The sequence below is a fragment of the Tasmannia lanceolata genome, unplaced genomic scaffold (genome assembly GCF_043159265.1).
Source record: "Tasmannia lanceolata isolate RefF3 unplaced genomic scaffold, GAP_Taslan_0.1 ptg000019l, whole genome shotgun sequence".
Lineage (NCBI taxonomy): Eukaryota > Viridiplantae > Streptophyta > Magnoliopsida > Canellales > Winteraceae > Tasmannia > Tasmannia lanceolata.
The window spans coordinates 4,361,732-4,382,084 of NW_027518696.1; the positions used below are offsets into that span (position 1 = coordinate 4,361,732).

Consider the following 20,353-nt stretch of genomic DNA (forward strand, 5'->3'; position numbering starts at 1 on the left):
GCGTTCCTGCGCTCAGCGCACAGGGAGCTTAACTGCGCTTAAGTGGTTTATAAAACTTCCCATTGGTTCCTTTCATGTGGACCTGCTATATGTTTCAAAGGGGGGCCCGCTATACGAACCAATGGGAGGCAGTATAAACCACTTAAGCGCAGTTAAGCTCCCTGCGCTGCAGCGCAGGGACGCCTCTCTCTCTCTCTCTCTCTATATATATATATATATATATATATATATATATATATATATATATATATATAGAGGAAAATGATTGTGAGGGGAAATATGGGTCACGAATTTCTCTACTTTGCACATGAATTTAAACAACAGCTCTAGTAATAAATATACAAACAATGAAGCTTGAGAGAGTATGACGCTGGGAAACATGTCCCTAGGGTAGTGTGAATCCCTTGGGTCACCTGAACTAGGGCTTTTTGAGAACTGTAATAGTCTTCTGACAGCACTTTAAATTCTAAACGACAAGATGCGTCCACATCATTATCAAAACATGGTAGAGCTGAAATCATTTCCCTAAGAAAAAATATGGGAAAATGCATTATCAAGAAACGCAGTAGTTACAAAGAAATTAGTCAGTACAGTATTTTTACAATTCCACTAAAAACCCACAAGAATAGAGAGATTTTATGCTCCTTGGGGGGTTGGTATATGAAGTAATCGGGCCAGGGCCATGAAAAGAAAACTACTAAATTTAGCATCAACAATATGCTATAATATATGTGGTGCATCACTGTTAAAATGTTGCTTCATTGGCTGATAAATATATGTATATTGACTATCAGAAGAGTTATCAAAAAGACACCAAAATTTTAATGACAAAGGGGAAGAGGAATCTCGCCAATAGACTTTTACCCACCACGTGAAGATATAATCATGCCAACCTACTTGTACCCACTATTCTTTGATCTCCTCCAAATCTTTGGCATCAAGTGCATCATCTCAATGACGGAAAGTCCTAACTACCTGCTCGATCCGTCGTCGGCAAAGTGGACAAGTTGTCAAATGCGAAGAGCATGAGGTGCAACAGCACATATGACCACACCTGAAAATATGCACACCCATCAGACACCACATCTTAAATTTTCAGACGAACCGGATTTTTGAAAGATTGAAAGCATGTGAACTTAAAATAACTTCGTTTCAAAAAAAATGAATTTAAAATAACAGATACAAACATATATAATGTCTAACTCCACTATACTTAGTATCTCAGAACAGCATAAACTTGCATACATTTGTGATATTACTTCTTATCCTCATTAGCGGCATATGAATTCAAACATTGCTCTCATAGTAGCATATCATCATATCTTGAACCGAGGCAACGCACGCATGCACACACATGCGTACCAGTGTATGGAAGAAAGTGTAAACCTAGGATCAAGGCATTAAATATGCCATTCAAACATTGCTCTCATAGTGGCATATCATGTTATCTTGAACCGAGGCAACGCACGCATGCACAGTTGCACAGACATGCGTATCGGCGTATGGAAGCACGTGTAAACCTAGGATCAAGTCATTCAATATGCAATGATCACAAATACAATAGGTCTAATCATAAATAGATCTAATCATGCAAACAAACTAGAATACAAAAGAAAGATTAAGAAACTTATCTCGATGTGCCATGGAGATGATCGGCCGGGCTGGATCTTCTGCTACCTCTCTGGCCTACCTGATCTCTAGTGGGGAAGATATCCTTTGGTTAGGTAAGATGGCAGTAGAGACCAACCCCTTATTTATAGAAAAATACCACATAGAATTCCACCCACAATAGAACTCTATTTGGCTTAATTTGTTTAACCAACTACATTATCCAGACCTAACTGATGTAGTTGATTAGGCCGCACCAACCATACATGTCTCAATAGGGATGAGATACATTGATTACCCTTATACCCTTTACTAATCACTATAGTCAACTCCGGTAATTTCACTCTTAATCTCATTATTCAATCAAGACCGTCAATCTTAGATCAAAGATTGCCCACAATAAGGTCTTACATTCTCCCACTTGGGCAAACATTGATTATAAGACTAGCCTATATATGTTTTTAGATTGGAATTTTTTTTAGCCAAAATAAGATTAATGTCATAACATCTCCAAATCATGATCCTGTCTAACAAGATTATAATAATGAATCATAGAGGTCTATACTCCTTTCAAACGGTGTATGACCAAGTAAGATCACAATTATCAGTAATCTCATTCACAAATGATCGCTAACAAACATGAAACACGTAGTATGAAGATAATGCATCTTTTTGTAATTGTTTTACGCTAAATCCATTATTGGTCAAACTTAATGTTTCTCACTTGAAGCCCTCGCGTGTGATTAGTAACCGTCATGCTTAAGTATGAAACTTAAGGCTCTTTTGCTTCTCACCTGAAGCCCTTGTGAGACTATTAACCATTGTGCTTAAGTATGAAATTAAGCCTTCCATTTCAGGAACATTTCCACAATTAGTCAACAATAATACATTTTGTTTTTGAATGGTAACAATAACGCATATTCCCTGACTAAAATCAATAATTATATTAAATTAAATCGGCCATGCTCAAATTAACCGTTGAGCTATCCATGGCTCTAGAGTGGAACCGAGCCATAAATTCATTACATCAATCAAAGAGGATTAACAAACCCCCACTAATCTTAAGGTATATTTACTGATCAATCAACGAAGTGATCACTGAATCCAAATCCAAACTCACTGCTTGGTAGCTTATTAGTAAGTTCTGGGTCCTGTCATTGGTGCACAACTAAATTCAGGTCTACAATAGGAAGAGCATAAGGGAATTCTCAGCATATGAGAACTATTCATCCAATCAATTAAGATTTTTTTTAATTCTTTAATCATTAAAAGTACGAAAAGATTGAAACGGTGCTTACGGAACAAAAACAGCATTGTACTCCTGTTCAAGGCATATCACACATAAGTCTGGTATTAAATGCTCCCTCTTCGCATTATCTGATCCATCTTCAGGCTTCCCATTTGAGCCTGCAGGTAATGTCAGAATAAGTATGAGCAAAACTTCCATGCACTAAAAATAACTAGAAAGCTCAGATTAAAAAAAGAAAAAGAAACTAGAAAGTTATGTCATATACCTTCATTATCCTGCCCTAAGCGTTGAGCAGCCGCAGCAAGAACCCTGGATAGATGAAGAAGCTTTATTAGAAATTTAGGAAAGCGAATTCACATACTTTATCATGCGACAAAGCAAACATATTGGGAAAATTACATATTACAAATTTTGTCCAGAAGAATTTCACTAACAATGTGTACCGCATCTTTTTTTCTCTTCTTTTAAGTATGGAATTCCCAAAGATAATTCAGAATTAGTTCTACTTATGAAGTTCCAAGACAAAAAAGATATAACCACACTGCAAACAATATCTGCATTTCATTTGGTTCTAAGAATTACAAACCATTTCTACATTTGACTAATTATCTAGTTCCTAATAGCTACATTATGGTTCAGCATAGACAAGATTTTACCTTCTCTGTAAATCCCTGCGACGTCTTCTTTCCCGAATATATTTGATGGCATGCTTAGTAATCAGATAAACACCAAAAACTGTAAACCCCACAGAGGCATATTGATACAACCTGTTGAAATTCCTTTTCAATAAAACTGAAAATAAACAAAATATGCCTGGATTAATCATGATTATTCACAGAACTACCTAGCCCATTTGCCAAGATTTGCAATCAGCTGATCGATACTTTTCGGGGACACGTAAAATGGCCCTTTATGGGGCCTCTGAATCCGGATTGTTCCTACATCGTCCTTAACAGCCTGAGCAGAAATAGAATTTAAATATTCAAAACATGACTAATGGATGCATATAATCTGTCCAAAGTTGAACTTCTCATTGCATGCATAGAATACACCTGAATTCCTCTCGGTCTTACTGAATAAAATGCTTCCTTATTTTCAGGAAAAGGAAGGCACTACCCTTATGTTTCACCAAATGATGTACTAATAGATGCTATATAATTTGAAGACAAGAAAGGCAATATATCTCAGACATGTTTCTGACAGAAACAATAACCAATGATCAATTAATTACACCATCAGTCTTCTGAGTCTTATAAGTGCATTTAGTTTCTTCAAAGAAAATGGTACTTTTACTATATGAAATAATTGAGATCATGTAATTTATCATGGTCTGGAAAGAAAAAATGGAGGACATGGCAATAAGAGGAGTAATTTTTTGGTTCTGTTTTGGTACGTAATTTGGGGTTGAACCTACAACCAATGTTCTGAAAATCGGAATCGTATCGTAAATCGTAAGAGGGGTCGAATCGTAAATTGAATCGTAAATTGTAAGACTTTTCAGATTTATATATAAAAATCAGAAAAAATAAAAAAAAAGGAAAAATTATAAATAAGAATAAAAAGAGTAATTATCAATTTTCCATTCAAAACAATTAAAATAAATAACATGAAATGCTTGATAACCACTTAACCGATTGTCATGATTAAAATTAATTAACCATTCATTACCAAAATGGCAAAATCCATTCATTCTCTCTATAACGATCTCAAAAAGATAAAAAAAAACTTAAAGTCTCACATATGAACCACAAAACAAAACATGAAACATATCATGATTGTATAAAATATAGATCGTGGATGTCGTCGATCCCATTCACATCCTCATCATTATCTTCGTCATCGGCCTTATGGTCCCACATTAAACCAATCCAACAGCAACACATTAAAGCAATCAAATAGCCCCAATACCCCACATTAAAGCAATCCAATACTGAACATTTTGACCTCAAAATTAAGGGCTCTGTTTGTTTTGGATTTTGAGAACAGATTGTAAATCCATAACCAGATTATTTGACCCAAAGTTAAACGTAAATTTGGGTCTAATAATCAGTTTTGCAATCGAAATCAGTTCTCAAAATCCACAACAAACAGAGGCTTTTAATCAGTTTTGGACTCTAAATCAGTTCTCAAAATCCAAAACAAACAGAGCCTAAAAGGGGTCAGTCAGTCCTATTTGTTTTGGATTTTAAGAACTGAATGAAGTCCAATTGGTTCTCAAAATCTAAAACAAACAGAGCCTAATCAGTTTTGGACTCTAAATCAGTTCTCAAAATCCAAAAGAACCAAATTTGACCAACAAAAGACAATAAAATTTAAGGCTCTGTTTCTGTTGGATTTTGTGAACAGATTGTGAGTCCATAACATGTTATTTGACCCAAATTTAAACACAAACAGAGCCTAATCAGTTTTGTACTCTAAATCAGTTGTCAAAATCTAAAACAAACAGAGAAAAGGGTCGGCCCTATCTGTTTTCGATTTTAAGAACTGATTTGAGTCGAATCAGTTTTCAGAATCCAAAACAAACAGAGCTAATCAGTTTTGGACTCCAAATCAGTTCTCAAAATCGAAAACAAACAGAGCAAAGGGTCAACCCTATCTGTTTTGGATTTTAAGAACTGATTGGAGTTGAATCAGTTCTCAAAATCCAAAACAAACAGAGCCTAATAATCAGTTTTAGACTAAATCAGTTCTCAAAATCGAAAACAAACAGAGCCGGAGTGATGGAGAAGATAGGAGGAGAAAAAAAAACAGAAAAGAAAAACCTACCTAAAACCGAAGTGGGTTTGGCCGTTTGGTAGCTTTCTTCTTTTCCTTTTCTTCCTCGTCTCGTATTCCACTCTTTGGGTGCTTTTGTAACCCTTAAGGCATCGTAAAAACCCTTAGGTCGAGAGAATGGGAAGATAAAGTCGTAAAAACCCTTTTACATAAGTTGTGGGGCCCATTTTATTTAAAAAAACAGATTCTGGATTGAATCGGACGATTCACTTGCATCGTACGATTCACGATCGAATCGTACGATTCAAGTTAACGATTTAAATCGTGAGGTGTACGATTCGATTTGAATCGCACGATTCGAATCGAGAATCGTACGATTCTGACAACATTGCCTACAACCTCGAGGTTGAGGTACAAAGCCTCAACCAGTTAAGCTATGGACCCAACCCCCACTCTTAGCTTCTAATACCATGAAACAAATGTTTGCCAGATTAATCCACCCATTCCTGAAAATTTTACCCATTGCCAAAATCCAAAGTGTTTCCAAATGAAATGATATTATGAAGGAAAATTCAAAAGCTTGTGAATAGGGATTTGTGTTGCCAATTTTGGCCAGCTAATGAGGTGCTTGAGAATTCCCTCTCTCTAAAATTCATAGATCTTTAATGTCTAAAAAGGCATACATGCATGCAAACGACAATATGGCCGCGCAACCTTCTTTACACTTTTTACTAGATATCTAAGATTACCTCACCAACAACAGTCAACGAGGTTCCGGTGGGGAGAACCCTTTCAATTCGCTTGACTCCCAGCATCTGCCAAACATAGTTTCTGTCAAATAGAAGCTCATCATCAACATTTTATTGGAAAAAAAATCATCAAGAAAATAAACCTTGAGTCCCTGAAGGTAATCCAGTGTTCCACGTACAAGAGACCGTCCCGATTCTTCAAAGACTTCACTTGCAACAGTTAGCACCAAACCTGTGGCACTTCTGGCTCCAACAACATGTACACGGCCGGTCCCATCATCCTGATATTAGGTTGGTCACAGAAGATATAACTAAAACAAAGATTTTCAAAATGAACCAATGCAGAAGCAAAGTGAATTTAGGAATCAACATTTCAATTCAAATAATAATAACATTGTCAACAGAACATGATTCTAAAATTAATACTAACCTCAACCATAAAACAAAATTGTGTCAATATAACTACACTAAAATTCAATAAAATTATTTAAAAACTAAAACTACAAAAAAAACTCAAAACATTTATTTTTATTGTATATTAAAACGGTATGAATCCTATAGTTGTATATTAAAACGGTTGTTTTCTTCATGAAAACCCTTGATCTGAAGTTCTGACCTACCCTTCTATTTATGCTCTTTAGAGAATTTGTCTTGTACAGTGCAAGATTTGGGATTTTTATTTCTTTGTAAACAGAGAAAACCCACTAGGTTCTATGTGGCTTTTTGCGCCAGTGATTGCTTTTGAAGGTGTTCCTCTTTCTGTATTAAATCGAAGAATTGTGGCAAAAAAGATGACTGTTTGGTGATTCTACGCATAAAAGTGAGAATCACTACTAGTTTGTGTGCCATATTTCTAGAGGTATGGAGGTGTGCTTTGAAGGTTTTGCTATCCTGATCATGGAACAGTTATCATGCTGCCCTAATTAGCAATTGTGTTGCCTTCGTGTGGATTGGCAAGTTAGCTGCCCTAATTAGTGATTACGCTGCCCTCAAGTGAAATCGCCAGTGTTCTGCCCACATTAGTGGTTGTTTGTGGTTATAGTGCCTTAGTGTGGAATATGCTGTCTTGCTGCCTAGTTGCCTATCTTGTGATTGTACTGCCTACGCATAGATTGTGCTTCCTGGCCCTATTTGGTCTTTTTAATGGTGGTTGTTTTATTCAGAAATTCTATTTGAGAAGTGACTCGCTACTCTATTATTGGAGGATTTCAAGCTGGTATAGGCAGTTGCTTCCCTACTTGTGATTATTGTGTAGATCGGTGCTGCCCCATTTGTAACCATTGTTTTAAGTCTCCACCAAAACCAACACTAAACGACCAAAATGTTTCCATTTCCACACCCACCAAAACACATACCGAAACTGAAACACATATTGAAACCAAAACCGTAAGTGCGTTAATTATGTGTTACAGAATCATATTGATATGAAATGCATGTGAAATGTGAAATATGTATTATGTATAAATATTAGGGCGGTGATAAATTCACCCCCCTCTATGATGAATTCACCTCGTACTTTTCAAAATGGACGGTATAGCCCACACTATATGATGATCCAAACCGCCCATTTGATGGGCCAAATAGGTTGTACCCCAAAAATCATTCCCATAGGATGATCCCGACCGTCTGATCTATAGAAGCTTCCATAATGTGAGTCCCTCTTTAGAACGGAGGGTTAGAGATTTCATACCACTATGGTTAGGTCCCTCTACAGTACTACTACTAGATCAATTACCAGTCTGTCCAATCCTTGAGTCTGATTCTACGACTGAATGTTCAAGAAGAGAAGGACCACCTCGCAGCCCATAGCATTTTCTCTTTTGCTGCCCTCACTACGGATATAATTATAAATTGCCTCGGGAAGAGGAGGGGGAGGGGGTCCTTACCTAGAACATAAACTCTTTGTTATTGTACACTTGAGCTCAACCCTGTGAAGAACTCGGATATCATTCGTTGACTTTTTTGACTACTCATATCCTAACACTTGGAGCAATGGGCAGATAGTGATCTAGCTCCTCACACTTACTCCTTAGAATACCATTGAACTCTTTCACCGGCATGTTCTACTGTTGCGGCAGAATATTTTGTGGCGACTCGTAATACTTGTGAGATGATGTGATTGAATACTAATGGAAGATATGAGTTTTACAATTGACAAGCCAATTACAATATTTTGTGATAACCAAGACCAGAATTATCTAGTGGACAATAAATCTAAAAATTTCCAAATAAATTTGAATAGACCGAAAAAATAACTCCAAACTTGTGCCACTCGAGGCAATGGATGAAGATGCAGTCAGAGGATTCACTAGAATTGCCATAGAAACAGCAGTCACCCGATCACAGATTTTTCCATTTCACAAGCTCGTGTTTCGTATGTGTTTCTCATGACGCTTACCTATTGTTTCCCAAATCTTCCTTAAATGTTTCTCAAGATGTTCCTAAATGCATTTAAATGTGTTTCTCATAGAATTTCCTATCGTTTCCTTCTCATTCCCCCTCTTCATTTTTCCCCATGTTTCTCTTTCCTTTCATATTTCACTTACCAAATTCATGTCCCCGGCAGGTAACTATGGTTCATAATGGAGATGAGCTAATATAATGAGTATCAACAGCAACCAATAAAATACAATACATATCAACAAGACGACAACAACGCATACAATACACTACATAGCAAACATTTGATGGTTTTTGGGCATCCACGTACGCAGACATACATGATACTGTGTGCAGAGCTATAAAATTAGAAAAACGTCTTTTAATTTCCTTGACACCCATAGATCTAGTAAACCGTCTTTTAATTTCCTTGACGCCCATAGATCTCCTACCTCATTTCCATATATAGGGAAATGAAATCTGCAGTTCCTTATTTTAATGATACTTCCCTCCTTGTCTTACAGTTCTCTAATTAGCTGTTAAAGACCACACAATTCCCAAAAATCTACCAACACTCAACAAAAAAAGTGCTTAATAAAGTGAGAGTGCCAATATCAAAACAAGGGAGTGCCGAGATCATTTCCAATATATCCTCTCAAGTTCACACAAGATTCTCAATTTGGGAAGTCCATATCAGGCTGCAGTTAGAGGGCGAGCCTTGGCGCAGCGGTAAGGTTGCTCCACTGTGACCTGGTGGTCACGGATTCGAGTCAAGGAAACAGACTCTCTGCAAAGCAGGGGTAAGGCTGCGTAAATATAGCCCTCCCCAGACCCCGCAATGGCGGGAGCCTTGTGCACTGGGCCGCCCTTATATCAGGCTGCAGTTCCACTTTCCAATAACAACAATTGAAGTTTGAGAAGATTCAATGATGGGAGACAGGAAGTCGAACTAAAGAAAAGGAAGTTGAAGTTGGATTATTCAGAAGAGGACTGGATTCAAAAGAGGAACTCAGTTCTGGGCTTATCATACTCTGGGCCCGAAGACCAATTGCGCTCTCTGTTCAGAGTGGCGGAGCGTCGTGAAATGGATCACAGAACCTTTTCTGATCCTTCCAGCGTCGAAGGGGTTAGGAAGATGTTGAGAGAGCTATCAAAGTTGAAATCAGATGTCAACTATGATAAATCTCCTGTCTTTAAAAAAGGAGTTCGACATGGGAGAGGTCCCAGTCGGATGAGTCCGCGGGTAAGTGCTCATAGGTCTTCTGTTCGCCCATGCTGATTCTTTCTTGGAATGTTAACGGGTTGGGGTATCTGGAGAAGAAGGCACAGGTTAAAGACTTAGTGAAACGACATAAGCCGGATATAGTTTGTATTCAAGAAACAAAAATGGGGGTGGCAAATAGTGCTTTGATCCGAAGTATAGGCGGTAACTCCAATTGGGAGTGGCTCTCTTTGGCCGCTGTAGGGGCAGCTGGAGGCATCCTAGTGATGTGGGATCAATCCAAATGGGTGATTCAGGATTCCTGGATAGACCAGTTCTCAGTGTCAATAGTTCTTGGTCAGATGAGCACACAAAAAGTTCTTACCTTTTCAGGCATCTATGGTCCAACTCTCCGATCAGCAAAGCAACAGTTGTGGTCAGAACTTCTATCGATCAGGGGTAAATGGGGACATCTGTGGTGTTTAGGGGGCGACTTTAATGAAATCAGACGGGTAGAAGAAAGACAAGGCTGTCGCAGAATTTCCCAACATATGTTAGAGTTTTCCGATTTCATTGCTGAATCAGAACTCCTCGATATTCCACTAATGGAGGCTAAATTCTCTTGGTCCAGAAACTCCCAGAAGAGCCGTTTAGATCGATTCTTGTTCTGCAACGGATGGCTTTCCTTGTTCCCGTCAGTGTGTCAAAAGGCGATTGTACATTCAGTGTCTGATCATTGCCCGATAGTTCTGGATCCACGACTGGATTCATGGGGTCCATCACCTTTTCGATTTCAGTTAGGATGGTTAGAAATTCCTCACATGATCGAGCGGATGGGCGGATGGTGGGAATCGCATAAAGTGGAAGGGACAGCCGATTGGGTCATAGAGGCTAAACTTCGTTATGTGAAAAAAAGACTCATAGAGTGGGACTCTCTCAGAAAAGAGGCTCTCCGCGAGCGACAATCTTGGCTACAAAATCGGATGCGGGTCTTATCATTGGCCGATGAAGCGCGGTCAGCTACAGAGGATGAGTTGCATGAGTTGGGAAAACTTAAGGAGGAACATAAAGGATGCCTCCTCCAGGAAGAAATTTTATGGAGACAGAAATCCCGAGTTAGTTGGCTCAAGCAAGGAGATAAAAATACTGCTTACTTTCACAACATAGCCAGTGCACGGAGGCGGAATAATAGGATTGAGGTTTTAGAAGTGCAGGGTACACTTTCGGATTGTAAAGAGGTGATTACTAAGGAAATTTTAGATTACTACCGGCAGTTATATTCAGCAGAAGATATTTTACGACCTACATTGGATGCGGTGAGCTTTACCTCGCTTGACGCTTTAAGTCGCTCGGGGCTTGAAGGCCCTTTTTTGGCTGAAGAGGTGGAGAAAGGGGTGTTCTCCTTGCATCGTGATAAAGCGCCGGGGCCAGACGGTTTCTGTCTTGCTTTTTTTCAGGATTGTTGGGAGTACGTAAAGGGAGACGTCATGGCCTTCTTTCAAGCGTTCCATGCTGGGTTGAAGCTGGATCGGGGGACAGGTGCCACCTTTCTTGCTCTCATCCCCAAAGTTAAGGGAGCAGTGAAGATTTCCGAGTTTAGGCCTATCAGTTTGGTAGGGTGTTTATATAAGCTCTTGTCTAAAGTGTTGGCGGATCGGCTCAAGAGGGTTCTCCCCCTTATCATCTCAGAGAATCAATGTGCTTTTGTTGCCCAACGACAAATTTTAGACTGCTCGATGGTAGCCAATGAAATGGTGGATATCATGGCAAAGTCAGGGAAGCAAGGTATTATCTGTAAGCTAGACATGGAAAAAGCGTATGACAGGGTGGACTGGCAGTGTCTGGACTACCTCTTTCAAAGAATGGGTTTCGGGAGAACATGGTGTGGGTGGATCCGTACTTGTTTATCTTCAGCTCACTTTTCAGTTCTGATTAATGGCTCTGCACACGGTTTTTTCCAATCGTCTCGAGGATTAAGACAGGGGGATCCTCTCTCTCCCTTTCTATTTGTCATTATAGCGGAAGCCCTCAGCGTGATGCTGAAGAAAGGTCGAATGGAGGGGTTGATTTCCGGGGTAGATTGTAGTGAGTCTGGGTTTCAGGTCTCGCATTTGCAATTCGCGGACGATACTTTACTCTTTCGTTCTTCCCAAGCCTTAAAGATTCTAAATCTTAAGGCTATTCTTCGGTGCTACGAGTTAGTGACAGGTCTTCGTTCTAACTTCTCAAAATCTCGTCTTTACGCTTTGAATATGTCCGCCGAAGATGCTTCCGATCTAGCGACGATTATGGGTTGTTCCTTGCAGAGTTTGCCTGCTTCTTACCTGGGATTGCCTCTGGGAATAGGTCGACCTCGAAAAAGTGCATGGGATCACATTGTGGATCGAATTGAGCGAAGGCTGGATACATGGAAGAGGAACTTATTATCTAAAGGTGGCAGGTTAACCTTGATCAAAGCTGCTTTGGCCAATATACCCATTTATCAGCTATCATTATTCAAATGCCCGGTGTCTGTGGTCAAGCGCATTGAACAGATTCAACGACGATTTTTGTGGGGGGGTTTACCGTCGAAGCGGGTCCTGGCGCTAGTGAGTTGGGAATCAGTATGTATGCCCCTTCAAGGGGGAGGCCTAGGTATTCGGAGGATCAAGCAGGTCAATCAAGCATTGATGGGTAAATGGTTATGGAGGTTTGGTGAAGAGAAGTCAAGACTATGGGCTAGAGTAATATCAGGTAAATATGGTGTTGCTCCAGGTGAATGGACTTCCTTGAATATATACAACAAACCGGGGGTGACGATTTGGCGGGATATTCTCAGCCTTTTACCGCTATTTGATCGTGAAATAACGTATCGTGTGTACTCCGGCGAGCGGATATCGTTCTGGCCCATGCGGTGGTGTTCGGCTGTACCGTTCCAAGCCCTATTCCCGGATCTTTATCTAGTGGCAGCGAATAAGTATCTCTACGTGAAAGATTGTTTTGATTACGTTGGAGGAAAAGTTATATGGCAGCCTCCTTTCCGTCGGAATTTCTTTGACCGCGAATTACCATCAGTGACGTACTTATTTCAGATTCTGGAGCAGAATTATGTGAGAGTCTCTGGGAAAGACAAAAGGTTGTGGGCCGCAACGTCTTCAGGCAGTTTCTCGGTAAAGTCTTTTTATAATAGGTTGGTGCCTTTTGAGATTAATCATCTGATAGCAAAGGTGTGGAAAACAAAGGCGCCCCCTAGAGTCTGCTTCTTCGGGTGGGCGGCGTTAAGAAATCGAATACAAACAGTGGACTTCCTGCGTCAAAGGCACATGCTGATTGTCGATCACTGTACTTTATGCCTTGCATCAGGGGAGTCGGTTGATCACATTTTCATACACTGTCGAGTAGTAAGGGAGATTTGGGGGAGGCTGCTAGGTCGATTTGGCATCATATGGGTGTTCCCTTCATGTTTGCAAGATTTGTTTGCCGGCTGGGGATGTATACCTTGGGGAAGCAAGGGAAAGAGGTTGTGGTGGCTATCCTTAATGGCGGTTTTATGGGTAATATGGACAGAAAGGAACTCTCGGATCTTTGATGGGAAAGCTAAATCTCCGTTCTTTTTATTTATTAAGGTAATTTCGCTTACTATCTCCTGGGCTAGAGCCTTGCCGGTATTCTGTTTCGTCTCGGCATTTGATCTCTGGGAAGGGTGGACGGTAGTGTGCCATAGCAAGGAAGTTCAGCAGGTACCCTTTCAGCATTGGAGCCCTCCTCAAGAAGGGCACTTTAAATTAAATTTTGATGGTTCAAGCTTGGGCAACCCAGGCCCTGCAGGGATTGGTGGAGTATTACGAGATAGCAACGGTGTCGTCCTGAAGGCTTATTCTGGGCCACTCGGCATAGCGGATTCGAATGAGGCTGAGGTAAGGGCAGCGCATCAAGGCATAGTCAGCTTGGTTAGGGAAAGATCAGACAGTTGTGTTGTGGAGGGTGACTCGCTGAATGTTATAAGATGGCTCAGGGGACCTCGGACTCCCCCGTGGCGCTTTCTTAAATTCTTTGACGAGATTACAGATATCTTACAGGGGCGGCCGGTAACTTTTAACCATGTGAGGCGCTCTGCTAATGACGTAGCAGATAATTTAGCAAAAGTTGGAGTATCGCTGCAGGCTTTAGAACTCTATGATTTTCTCCCGCCATAATTGTATTGCTTTAGTTTTGTCTTAATTCTCTGTGTTGTAAGGGGGACTCCCTCAGTCTTCTTTTAATATAACTGCTACCATTCAAAAAAAAAAAGTTGGATTATTCAGAAGTTCAGAAAGTCAAGGAAATGAGGTAACTTTTTGTTGTGCTCAAATTTTTAACGCAGTCAAATGTGGTTGCTTAGAATTGGTCAAGAATTTTGCAAAAGGACCAGTGCAATTTTCAATTACCAGATACCAGGGAACCTCTTTACTCATAGAAAGCATCAAAGCAGAGTCTTGTATCCATGATCCAGCATCATTATGTTTTAGAAAGTGTTGTTCTGCCTGAAACAGAGAATTTATCAAAACATTAAAATATGATTTAAATGAACAGTCAGCTGGGTAATTATAGAATTTACTCAAAATAGAAGTCTAAAAGATAAGTTCATGTACCGTTTCCTCAACTATTACACCTCTCAAACCACTATGTTCACAATGGATTGGTGTGTCTGAGCCGACTCGTCCAGAAATGGTAACAACCAAAGGTAATACTTTGCATGCAGTATCCAAAATCAGTGCTGTGGGTGACAAGATAGAGAACCGGCACTTATCATTAACATATTTATGGGAATCATAAGATTATTATCCCTATGCGTGCATGATATTTGACATCCAATATCCAAGAACCACAATTAATAGCCCAACTGTCTAGTCTTTATTTAAAATAATCAGATAAATCAAGGGAGATGATATATTCAACCCCCCCACCCCCCCACCCACCCTGGTTGTACGCATGTGCCCCCTTATAACGTGATTTGGCGTGAACAGTGGGCAACTTTAACGCTTTTTGACGTCAAATCACGTTGGGGCGTGTTGGGGGGGGGATATCACTGATCTACAAATTGAAATATAAATGGAAAACATAAATAATTACAAGAAAAGCACATAAAGAATACCTCCTGTTAATAACCAGTCAAACCTGAGATTATGGATAAACATATCCTACCGACATGGGAAAGAAATTACAAAGCTCCTTTTAACATGGAAATCAACGATGGGTTTTGGGAAGTTCATAGTGGTAAAAAGCAAGGTTCAAAATATAAGTATCAGTCCAGCTTATCAGGTACGTATTGGCCGTATCAGCAACTGTATTGGGTGGTGGCGATAGCATCAGCAATACACCTGTGAATTGGGTAACAGATTCTCCTGGTCCCAAGAAAACGAATGAAACACTATATTTCAACCATGGTTTTACAATTAATTTTATTATTAATGATTTTTGGCCGTCAACTAAAAAAATTGGAACGCTATATTTCAACCATGGTTTTACATTTAATTTTATTATTACTGATTTTTTGCATATTTACTTCAGCTTAAAAATTGGATAAATTTAACGTTAGTTATTTGCACTGTGTTGGTAAGCATATTGGATGTTTGGCTACCCACTTGTCAGTCAAGTTTCTTTTGTTACTAGTTACTACTTGAACTAAAAAAACAGAATCAATTATTTTAACTAGCAAAACGATCAACTGTGCAATAAAAATAGATAAACACTAAAAACTGCAGAAATACTAACAGATCCTACAATAAAAAAAATGCCTAAACACATGGATTTCACTCAAAATTTCTAAAATAGCAAGTATAAAAAAAGATAATTATTATAAAATTAAGAAGGTTTGAAAAATATTTAAAAAATATACACACGGCAAGTAGACTGATACATGTGTGGATCATGCTCAAATCATATAGATCTAGATCTCAAATAATTAAAAAATAGCATAAATTAAAAAAATGGAAAGTAAAAAATAAATCAGTAAATAAAACGATCAATAAATAAAACAAACCATGGATAACTTGATATATCGAACCTAATAGATGTATATAATATATAATTTTTTTGAACAATTTATAAAATAATATATTACATCAATACATGCATGTCTTTATGTATTACAACAAATCCATAAATTCGAGAAAATGTTAGGGAAAATGCCTTATATCCATCAATTCGAGATCCAAAACTTGTTTCATGGTTGAATCCAATATATCTATGTTGATTTAGGTCATACGACCCTAAATCAAGCAAAACCCCTTTGAAAATGACAGAAAAGTGAAAAAAAATAGGTTTGGCATGATATAGACCTCAAATGAGGTTCAAGGTATTCGGATGAACATGGCATGATATAGACCCCAAATTTTCTGATACGGGGCTATTACACTCGCAATTTTGTGTGTAACCCCAATGGAGGTCCGTATAGTATTGAGCCATATCAATAAGGGCACATATCAATCCAACAAGTATCTGTATTGGATGATATTTCGAATAATGGTAAAAAAAAATTATCAATCAAGGGAGGTAATGTTTACAGAAAGGATTCTTATTGGGCGACAAATCAAATGGCCACAAATACTATTTTTTGGGTGGTGAAAGGAGGTTCTCCATGCTAAAAAAAAATGGAGGTTAAGAAGTTTGTTCCTTAAACGTCAACCAACGATAATGGGAAAATCCTATGGAGATCTATTGAGGGATTGAGGTTGCTGAAGCAGAGATAAAAAGAAGATATGGTGAATGGTGAGCATGGTTTTAAATTTCCACTGAAACTGACATGAAACGACCGAAATAATTCTGTTTCCATCCCCATCAAAACCGAAACCGAAACTGAAACGATCGAAATGCACAAACCATATCGTAAGTGTAAGAGTGGTATACTATATCAGAATGTATTACATAATTATATTTATATGAATTGTATGCGAAATGTGTTACATAAATTATTTATAAATATTTATTTGAACCACATGTGGAATTTGGTAGGTACTAAATTATCAGACATACACAACATTGCATGTCATTAGGAGTTTGATGTTTTTAAACCATTATGTATGGTTGTCTTGCTTATGTGATGGTTTCTATATTATTTGCATTTGTTTCCGTATGTTTCCACGATTTTACATGATTTCCATTGATATTTAAACCGAAACGTTTCCGTTTCTATGGCAACTGAAACGAAATTTAAAACCTTGCTGATGAGCTATAGGAATTTGGAAACTGGCAAAGTATTCAGAAACCTTGGATCATAGGTGCAAGAGAATGTTTGCATGTAGAAAATTATTCAAACTGGAACAAATAACCAGCAATCCAAGAGGTCAGTAAACCTGGAGGAAAATGGGGATATTAGCAAGGACCGCCTTGATGATAGTGATTCTGCCCCCCAATTGCACGAGGTTCCACTTCCAAGTTGCAAGTCATTTCCATGTCAGGAAGTTTTGTACCAAACTGTCATGTTTCTTCCAACATGTCTATCACATGTTTTTTTTATATAAAAAATGACTTTCTAAAATCATGAAACTCCAACCCCAAGAAAATATTTAAGAGATCCTAGATATTTAATCACAAAATTCCTTTGTTAAAGTTCTCTTAACTCAACAATTGCATCATGATCATCATGTGAAAGCACAATATCATTAACATGCAGCTAAGAAAAACAATCTTTGTTTTTTCTTAGCAAATACAGAATGGTATATGGTGCTTCTTCGAAAACCGACCTCCAACAATGCCTGGCAGAACAAAACCATGTTCTAGGAGATTGTTTCAAACCAGTAATAGATATAAAAATAATAATAATTATATTCCCCGAGGATAAAAACTTGGTGGTGTACCCATATAGAACTTTTCAAATCACCATACAAAAAGACATTCTTGAGATCAAGTTGACAATATCCCAAGCCACGATTAGGAGCAACTGATAGGATCAATTGGAGCAATTGTGCTCAAACTTCAAGATGAACACCCGACTCTCCCCAAATGTTGTCTCTTATTTTATTCTGTTTTGTTTTCTGAATTGCAAGAGCTACCATCTCTTCTTCCCTAGCATTCCTCCATTCTCAAGGACATACGACCTAAAAAACACTTTTGGGAACTTTAGGAAGAGATTTTTGAAAGATTCACCTTGAAAGAACACAAAGACTAATAACACGAAGTTCTGCAAAGGATGGTCAGTATAAAATCACTTTCCTTTTCCTTATAGCAATAGGTAAGTCTGAGGAAACAAACATGAGAATGGTAGATGGCAGAAAATAGTAGAACATCAAATTGAAACATTCATGGACCTAATAACAATATAACAGTATGGAGATTATATCCGAACCCCACTGTTTCGTTATTGGCACTCCTATCTCTATTTTACACTTTTCTCGTTGGGCATTCTAATTCCCAATAAGCTATCAACAGACAATCAGAGAGAAAAAAAGGAGAGGAGAAAGTGCCAATATAAAAAAAAAAGTGAATGCAGAAATCATCACCCAACAACACTATTTGCTCTGTCCAAAAGCACAAAATAAGATAAACAAAACCTAATAACAAGAATTCAGAAAAAAAATAAAAATAAAGAACATGCTTACCCAAATCCTTCAATTGATTAACCCTAGTAACAGATTTGAGAAGTTCCGCATCCCTGGATGAAAAAAGCCAGCAATTAACATAGGAAAGATTTCAGAAATCTCAATGGAATTGCAAAATCAAATAGTAAAACTAAATCTACAAAATCAAAGTGTCCTACTTTCCACTGTTCCTCCCTAAAAGATAAAGACCAGCTGCACTCAAACAGCAGCTCAATCCCCCCCACGGAATCATCGTCCCAAAAACCCAAAAATCAAAACCTTATCATCCCAGCTTCATAAAAAAAATTGGAAGCATAAATAGGAACATGATATCCAAATAGATAATTAGGGTTTTGTGTTCTGTGAGAAACTGAATGATGTGAAACTGTGATCTAGGGTTTCAAGATTTTAGCAATAGATAGAAAGCATGAGAGGGGACGTGTATGGAGAAAGAACGAATCTGATGCGATGAGTTGCTAATGGGTAAAGGAGGTGAAGTTAGAAAGAGAAGACAAAAAAAACATGAGCAAACACTAAATCTATATATCTATCTATGTGCCTATCTACCTATCTATTTATAATAATCTATAGATCATTAATCTACCAATCTATGTACCTATTTATAATCTATCGAAATGATATCAGCACAACCCTGTTTTGATATTTTCACAAACCATCTTGAATTTTAGTATTTAAATATATAGATGCCAAAAGGAGAAAATTACATGATGAAGGGCCTTATGAACCAATAGCAGCTCACTTTTTGAGGAGGTGTGTAGGATCAAATATCAAGGGTGGTGGTACCTTTCTCGTACCACTAGGGGAAAAAAGGGTTCCTCCGGCCAGGTTGGCCTGTACCCAACCTAAGTTGCACTCCTACTTACCACCTTTACGTGTTAATACGGCCCTTCATCATATAATTTATCGTCAAGAGGTTATTACATTTTTCCACAGGGAGATGATATTTTCACTCCCTCTGCATTACATGCACGCTCTCCTTATAATGTGATTTGACTCTCTCGCTCCTCTTATAACGTGATTTGACATCATAAGGGGAGCGTGTATATGAGGCAGGGGAAGTGAAAATATCATCTCCATTTCCCATAAAAGCTCTCACGGACTGATGAAAGAAGAAAAGACAACTGAGTTCGTGCAAATATCAAAATATGTGTCTACTTTCGCAGATTGGCTCTTGCATGAGAAAGCAGCCACCTCAGATAAATTAAACGAATGAGACGAAATCTGAGCCTATGCGGCTACTTTCTCGTGCGACAGCCTGTCCGCGAAATGTCTTTATGCGATGGTCTTTAGCAAATCTCATCTATAATCTATAATATATGCAAAGCATGTTTTTTTCACGTGTCATTCACTCTTTTTTTTCCCCAAAAAAGGGTTTTATTAGAAATCATTTCCTTTAAATCTCATGTTTTGTTCTGCTAGGATGGCGCTCAACATTTCATGACAAAGCATAGCATGGTAGGGGCCACCATTTTACACTTGATCCAGTGGGCTCACTAGCTCTGCCCAAACCCATGTATATCGTAGGTCCCACCATTCTATACCTCATATTTTGATACGGTGGGCTCACTATCTCCACCCAAACCCATGCATAGGGTGGGGCCCAATATTTTACACTTTATGTTAATGAACTGATAAGACCACTGTTTTACAGCCCATGATTTTACGGGGGTGGGGGCCCACCATTTTACACCTCATGTTTTGATGTTTGGGACACACCATCTCACCCATACCCATACATAGAGCAGGGCCCACCTTTTACCCCTAATGTTATTGGTGGGGTGGGGTGGGGTGGGGCCCACCATCTCTGGCCAGACCTTGGTGGAGTGGGGTGGGGTGGGGCCCACCATCTCTGGCCAGACCTATGCGCTAGGGTGGGTTCCACCATTGTACAACA

At 38.7% G+C, this 20,353-nt stretch overlaps 1 protein-coding gene across 2 annotated transcripts; it reads right to left on the reverse strand.

Annotated features, from left to right (window-relative positions):
• Positions 1-526: 526 nt before the first annotated feature.
• DAL1 (E3 Ubiquitin ligase family protein) lies at positions 527-19,004 on the reverse strand. 2 transcript variants are annotated; one of them, XR_013237146.1, is made up of 12 exons: positions 18,618-19,004; positions 18,460-18,512; positions 14,512-14,636; positions 14,308-14,403; positions 6,465-6,602; positions 6,322-6,387; positions 3,702-3,814; positions 3,514-3,624; positions 3,123-3,166; positions 2,907-3,015; positions 1,246-1,697; positions 527-1,054 (listed from the first exon to the last, which is right to left on the reverse strand). XR_013237146.1 is itself a non-coding variant. In XM_077363293.1 (11 exons), exons 1-11 carry the CDS (start codon positions 18,689-18,691, stop codon positions 952-954), a joined length of 1,032 nt encoding a protein of 343 aa, XP_077219408.1. In that variant the 5' UTR covers positions 18,692-19,000; the 3' UTR covers positions 527-951. The 2 variants fall into 2 exon arrangements, 1 of the variants encoding a protein (XP_077219408.1); XM_077363293.1 differs by lacking the exon at positions 1,246-1,697 and having other exon boundaries at positions 18,618-19,000.
• Between the last annotated feature and the right edge of the window lie 1,349 nt (positions 19,005-20,353).

Bases quoted from the DNA above. Each gene is read 5' to 3' on its own strand.
- DAL1 (XM_077363293.1), bottom strand. From the start codon at position 18,691: ATGATTCCGTGGGGGGGATTGAGCTGCTGTTTGAGTGCAGCTGGTCTT. The intron at 14,637-18,459 runs GTAAGCATGTTC...TGTCACCCACAG, and splicing joins TAATCAATTGAAGGATTTGG to CACTGATTTTGGATACTGCA. The intron at 1,055-2,906 runs GTAAGCACCGTT...GCATATTTTCAG, and splicing joins TACAATGCTGTTTTTGTTCC to GTGTGGTCATATGTGCTGTT.